We start from the raw sequence: 7,341 nt of genomic DNA on the forward strand, positions 1-7,341 counted from the left end.
AAAACCTAAAGAGGGCAGTACCTTGGAGGAACACAGATATCTTGGAGGATTGTGGACTGTTTAGATTTCAGACGTGGTAAGGGTGAGGCCATAAAGGTATTTGAAAACAAACACATGAATTTCAGAACTGAAGCATTGTTGAACCAGGAGCTAATGTAGTTAAGTGAGCACAGGGGTGATGGGGGATAGGACTGGGTGTGAAAGGTTCAGTGAGCACAGGGGTGATGGGGGAATAGGACTGGGTGTGAAAGGTTCAGCAGAATTTTGAATAACTTCACATTTTTAGAGGGTGCAAGAAGGGCGACTGGTTTAGTCAAATAGAGATTATAACAAAGAAAGAACCAAGGGATACAGCAGCAGAGTGAAAGAAGTGGGATTTGTGGAGGTGGAAATAGATGGATGAAATGATAGAACATTTAAGTAGCAGAGTCATTTTAGCTTTCAGCCATTCTGTGAAAAGGGGTAGATTTTTGAGTACCAACTGACCAGAATTACAGCTGGTTACATTCAGACTTACACAGATCAGTACCTACAAAGTGAAAAATAAGGAGTTACAGAAGTGTCAAAATGTTGCAGAAAACTGAGGACCTCAAATTTAATTCAAAATTGATTTGCTTATCAAATCAAATAATCACTTCATGATCTCTACCCTGAAGCTAAGTGCCAAACCAAAAACAGTAGAGAGGAAAAGAATTAAGGAAGAGAAACAGAAAGAACTTTTTGTTGTAGTTTAAGCAGAGTTTTAAATAACATACTCTTTTGGCAGGATGAGGGACTTGGGTGGCGGGTTCCACTCATCTGGGTGACCCAACATCCAATCAGACCACACCTTCACACTGGGAAGCAGCTCTTTCAGGTCAAAGCTGAAAGCGGACACTTTGATATCATCATCTTCCTCCTCAGTTGAGCGGGCTGTAACACAAACAGTACATATAAGATTTGCTGGAAGCAGCAGCCATTTTTAGTCAGTCTTTACCATATTGCACAATACTATTTGATATAAGCTGTCTGTAGAGAAACTTTGAAACTTTGCCTCGCATCAGACTATCTAGTCCTACAATGACTTTAGACAAATAGAACAATATTAGAGGCGGTGAACAAAACATCATGTCACTCCCTATCCAATTAATAAAAATGATTGGTTTGCAATTATGTTTGTCCTAGAAATGAGGGATGAATCAAGGTGTTAGGAGGGATGAGTGCAATACTTTTTTGCATCAAGAGACAAGCAGCATTTGATGGGTACAACCTGTATCCTAAGTTCACCAGGAAGGATAAAGTGGACCAAGGGACTATAATATGTTGGAGGTCAGAGGAAGTCAGGTGGGCCAACGTTGAACCACTTCAGACTACTCTGATCACATATCTCTTGTGGTGCCCCTCTTTGCTTTGTTAATTGGGTCGGTGTTGCTTTCATGTGTCCACTAGGGGCACATGTTGTAAGTACCTCATGCACATAAGGTGCAGGCATTTTCTACATGAAAGGAAAACCCATTCGACTTTTTACTCAATTGACATCTTCTGAGGGTAAAGCACCGTCCGACTAACTGAGTTTTATGTACAAGCCTCGCCATGGATAGCTAACAAGCTACTTAACCCCAGTATTTCCAACAAGTTCCCTATATCCTGACCCAATGTTTATACATCAATGTTAGCAGCAGCAATTGAAAGACGGTGACGAGGTGATGTTGTTAAGGATTAGAAACCCATCACAGACTGTCGACCAGAGGCAGTAGCCAGAGCTGGGGTAGGAGTTGCTTGGTGCCAGCTGCCCACAGCATCTTATTCAACTAATCATTCTTCATCAGGCAGAGAACATGAGCAAATTATCAAGGACGCAAAATGCAAATCCAATCCTGTATTTCAAGTCACTATTTTTTATGCTGACTCCAGAGATACAGAAGTAAATTGCAATACCTCAGCTCAGATAAGCTAGAGACCAGCTTTGGGATCTCCTACTGTACAGGGCTCAGCATTAAAACATTTAAAACCTATGAATCACAGCGAGATCTACTACTTGTGATGAACCAAAATGATAGCACTCAGCACTGTTAGGACTCTGGTGTTTGGACATTGCCTAGTTACTCTCGTAACTCTCAGCTATGTACTGCAGCCAGATTGAATTCTAATCGATGCGTGCAGAATGGAAGCAGCAATGTTACAGATCCGTTACTTCACCACTGAAATAATAGTTGAAAGAAAGAAATACTTGAACTTGTACAGTTCCATATGTCAAGATTGGAAAACCTCAAAGCCAATTTGATTTTGGAGCTCACTGATACATACAAATGACAGCACCGAGAGATTACGCTACTGGACAAGTAATTGGGAGGTGTGTGCTAGTAATCCAGAGAACAGAAACCTAAACCCCGCCATGCAGTTTGAGCATTTAAATTCAGTTCGAAAAAACATCTAGAAAAATCTTGAAGTGGATTTCAGTACAAATTACACTCAGGCTGTCAGATTGTTGGGAAAATCCAGTGGTTCATGAACATCCAACATAGGTGACTCTCAGCTAGGGGAGGCAATGACCAAGTGGACATATTATCGCTGTAATGTCATTCGAGGGACCCAGATAATGTTCTGAGGACCTGAGCCTGAATCCTGGCACGGCAGACGGTATAATTTGAATTCAATAAAAATCTGGAATTAACGGTCTAATAATGACCATGAATTCATTGTCGAGTGTCGGAAAACTAATCTGATTCACAAACCTTTAGGGAAGGGAACTGTCATCCTTACTCATTCTGGCTACATGCGACTCCGAACCCACAGCAATGTGTTTGACTCTCAATTGGGTAATTAGGAAAGGGCCAGCCAGCAATGCCCTCATCCGTGAATGAGCTTTTTAAAAAAAAACTGCCCTTTGAAGTGGATTAACAAGCCTTCAGACAGCTCAAAGGTGTACACAATCCACTGCCAACTTTGCGGAACAACTAGGATGGGTAATAGAACAGATCCTTTACATCAAAGAATTTCTTTTTTAAAGCCACAGTCCTTCTATTCCACAACAGTGAGATGAACGAATGTCCAAACTGTTATTTGAGATGCTGACTGAAGGCTATGCATTGGCACCCAGTGAATTCGATGTTTATCAACTTGCCTAGCAAAGGTGAAATCTGAAATAACCACCTCAGCAAGAGGATGTCAGCCTAGCAACTCATCAAAGGTTTACAGCTGCAATGAAGCACCCCTCCCTCAGTAGTACACTGAAGTTACACTAGATTATGCACTGAGGTCCCATCGTGGGACATGAATCATCTGTCTCAGAGGTAAAGGCCCTTCCAATTGAGCCAAACTCTACTTGGTGTAATGAAATTTGACTCATCCAAAGTTTGTCATTTTAAACATGGGAGGATCAGGCATTCTGAACTCATGCAACTATTAAATAATCTTCAAACAAGAAACAGATTGCACTAGGGTGGAGAAAGATCAAAACCTACAATAAAAACAATTAAAAACAATACAATCAACTTGTTTTAACACAAAAAAAATATTTTTCTTTTTCTGCATTCTTTCATGAGATTAAAGATTAGAAACTTCTATTTGTAGATGTAATACTGGGAACATCAACACTTTTAATAGTTATCCATATCATGGGGAATCCTCTTTAATCAATGCAACACCTTTGAAACAATCTATACAGAGGGCAATGCTATCAATGAGAGTTCAGTCATTCAGATGTGATATAAGAGGAGAGATCAGAACAACTTCAGAATGAGCAGAGGTACAACTTAAAAAGTTCACAGGAAAAGGATATTTTGGGCAATTAAATTGTGTTTAACCAATTTATTGAAATTCTTTTAAAAGAATGTGGATAATGTGAGCCTACTGACTTCCTATACTTAGATTTGCAGAAATCATTTGAGAAGATTCTGCAGAAAAGATTAGTACTCAAATTAGGAGCTCATGGTGTAGGGAACAACATACTAGCATGATGGAAGATTGGCTGGCTGGTAGAAAACAGACATACGCAAAATATGTCTTCATTCAGACTGGCGGAATGTGACGAGTGGGGACCTATGCAGAACTTCTAATGTTTTAAATTTTACATGACTGAGATAAGGGAATCAAAAGCACAGTGGTTAAATCTGCATGTGACATAAGGTTAGGTAAGCTGTTAATATGAAATAACAAGGATGCAGACTGATATAAGGCTGGTTAAGTGAGTGGGCAAAGTTTGACACACGTATAATGTGGGAAAATGTGCAGTTGCTCACTTTGACAGGAATTAAAAAGGTGAATGACTGCAGAATACCAATGTTCAGAGAATTCTAGATGTTCTAGTGCATGAGTCAAATGAATCAAAATAGGTGAGACCATCTCTAATATTGTGAGCAGTTTTCGTGCCCTTATCCCAGGAAGGATGTAAATGCATTGCAGGCAGCTCCAGGAGGTTTACTAGATTGATACCTGCAGTGATTGGTTTGTCTTATGTGGAAAAATTGGATCTGACCGGCATGCTTTTCACGAGAGTTTAGAATGGTGAGAGAAATTTGTTTGAACTTATAAGATCCTGAAGGACCTGGATAAAGTGGATAGGAGAAGGATGATGGACCTTTATGGACGAGTCCAGATTTAAGAAAATTTCAAAATTAGAGATTACCCTTTTAAGACAAGGAGAGGAATTCTTTTTTCTCTCAGAGTTGTGCCACTTTGGAACACTCTCCCTCAGAAATGGAGCCAAAGGATATTTTGATGGTGGGGCTACAAAGGTTCTTGTTAAATAAGGGAGTCAAAGGTTTTGGTGATAGATGGGAATATGAAATTCAGAACACAAACAGATTAACTATGACCTTATTAAATGGTGCAGCAAATTTGAAAGGCTAAAGGGCCTAACTTTGATCCTAACCAATGTATATGTAGCCCCAGGACTGGGATGTGTGCATGCATGTGGAGAACTAGTTCGGAAGAAGGGTCACTGGACCCAAAATGTTAATTCTGCTTTCTCTCCACAGACGGTGCCAGACCTGCTGAGTTTCTCCAATAATTTCTGTTTTTGGTTAGAGTAATACAGCCTGGAAAACAGACCCTTTGGCCCAACTCATCCATGGCGACCAGGTTTCCCAAACTGAAATAGTTTCCCAAACTGAAAACTTGCCTGCGTTTGGCCCTTATTTCTTTAAACCTTTCCTATCCAAGTACCTGCCCAAATGTCTCTTAAATGTTGCGTCTCTACCACTTCCTCCGGCAGCTCGTTCCAAAACGTACCACCCTCACGTTGCCCGAGGTCCCCTCTCACTCTAAACCTGTGCCCTCCAGTTTTAGACTCCCCTACCCTGGGGAAAGATGCTGGCTATTCACCCTATCTATACTACTCATGATTTTACAAACCTCTATAAGGTCATTCCTCAGCCTCCCACAGTCCAGGGAAAAAAAGTTCCAGTCTACCCAGCCTCTCCTCACAACTCCAACCCTCCAGTCTTGGTAAAACCCTTGCAAATCTATTTTGCACCCTTTCCAGTTTACTAAAATCCTTCCTATTGCAGGCCGACCAGAATTACATGCAGTACTCAAAGTAGCCTTACCGATGCCAGCCACATAACATCCCAACTCCTGTACTCAGTACTCTGATTGATGAAGGCACCTGTGATGCCACTTTCAAGGGACTATGTACCTGCACCCCTGGGTGTCTCTGTTCCACAACACTCCCCAGGGTCCTACTATTAACCATGTAAGGCATGCCTTGGTTTCTCTTAGCAAAATGCAACATTCTCACATTTATCCATCTGAAACTTCATCTGCCATTCCTCAGCCCACTGGCCCAGTTGATTAAGATTCTGTTGTAATCTTAGATAACCTTCTTCACTATTCACTATACCATCTATGTCAGTGTCATCTGCAAACTTACTAATCATGCCTCCTATACTCTAATCCAAGTGGTTTATACAAATGACGAACAATAGTGGACACAGCATCAATCCTTGTGGCACACCACTGGTCACAGGCCTCCAGTCCAAATAACAACCCTCTACCACCACCCTGTGTCTTCTGACTTTCAAGCCAATTTCATATCCAATTGGGTAATCTTCACTGGATCCCATGCAATCTGACTTTACGAACCAATCTACCATGCTGAACCTTTTGGATGGCTTGTTAAAATCCACAAAGACGACATCTGCCTTCACTAATCTTGGTTACCACTTCAAAAAAAACCCAATCAAGTTTGAGAGACATGGACAACGCCATGCTAACTATCTCTAATCAGCCCCTGCTTTTCCAAACGCACATAAATCCTGGCTCTCAGAATCTCCCCCAATAACTTACCCACCGCTGACATCAGGTTTAACAGTCTATAGTTCCCTGGCTTTTCCTTGTAGCCTTTCTAAAATAATGGCACAACTTTAGCCACCCTCCAGTCTTCTGGCACCTCACCCATGGCTGTTGATGATACAAAAGCTCCGCCAGGGGTCTCCCAATTTCTTCCTCGGCTTTCCACAATGTTCTGGGATACACTTAGTCATAGAGACATACAGCATGGAAATAAACCCTTTGGTCCAACCAGTCCATGCCAACATCCAGCACCACCTCTTCTGTAATGTGGATTCTTTTCAAGACATCAATATTTACATCTCCAAGTCCCCAGTTTCTATGTCTTTCTCCATGGTAAATACTGATGAGAAATAGTCATTTAGGATCTCATGCATCTCCTGTGGCTCGACACATTTTGGTTTACAGTTACCCCATGGGGATAATATCATTTATCATAGACATACTGTAAGATGGAACAGAGGTTTCCTTCGTTCTGGTCACCAAGTCTCAGTTGCTCTGAAGCTACCTGGCAATACTCAGAATTGGCTTGAAATTTATCCAGTGATTCACTATCCTCTGCCACTTCAACTCCCTGTTCCACCTCAGTAGAATAGGGCAAATCTAAGGGCCTTTATTACATCATTGAGCTGTGTCTTGTCAAGTTGTAAAGTAAATTTGAATAATTCTCAGGTTCTGTAGCTTCTTTTCTTTGCTGCTCCATCCTTCCTGAAAAGGTCAGATATTAAAACCTGAAGCTGAAGTTATTAAGCAAGCTTGGGGAATTAGGAGAAAACTTGAAGACAAAGTGGACAAGTACACCTGAAAAACGATTTTAGGTGCTTTTCACATGGAGGGTGTGGGGGAGGTGCTATTGTGCTATTGCTTCATGGTGGTAAAAACAATGACTGCAGATGCTGGAATCCAGATTCTGGATCAGTGGTGCTGGAAGAGCACAGCAATTCAGGCAGCATCCGAGGACAGGCAAAATCGACGTTTCGGGCAAAAGCCCTTCATCAGGAATAAAGGCAGAGAGCCTGAAGCATGGAGAGATAAGCTAGAGGAGGGGGGGGGTGGGGAGAGAGTGGCATA

At 41.5% G+C, this 7,341-nt stretch overlaps 1 protein-coding gene across 1 annotated transcript in view; it reads right to left on the minus strand.

Annotated features, from left to right (window-relative positions):
* The window catches only part of smg6 (SMG6 nonsense mediated mRNA decay factor), a 409,499-nt gene that overhangs the window by 214,505 nt on the left and 187,653 nt on the right, over window positions 1-7,341 (minus strand). The window contains exon 11 of the mRNA XM_043718890.1: window positions 756-912. Within this exon, the coding sequence (XP_043574825.1) occupies window positions 756-912 (157 nt within the window). The remainder of the gene's footprint in view (window positions 1-755; window positions 913-7,341) is intronic.

This window comes from Chiloscyllium plagiosum, chromosome 28 (genome assembly GCF_004010195.1).
Source record: "Chiloscyllium plagiosum isolate BGI_BamShark_2017 chromosome 28, ASM401019v2, whole genome shotgun sequence".
Lineage (NCBI taxonomy): Eukaryota > Metazoa > Chordata > Chondrichthyes > Orectolobiformes > Hemiscylliidae > Chiloscyllium > Chiloscyllium plagiosum.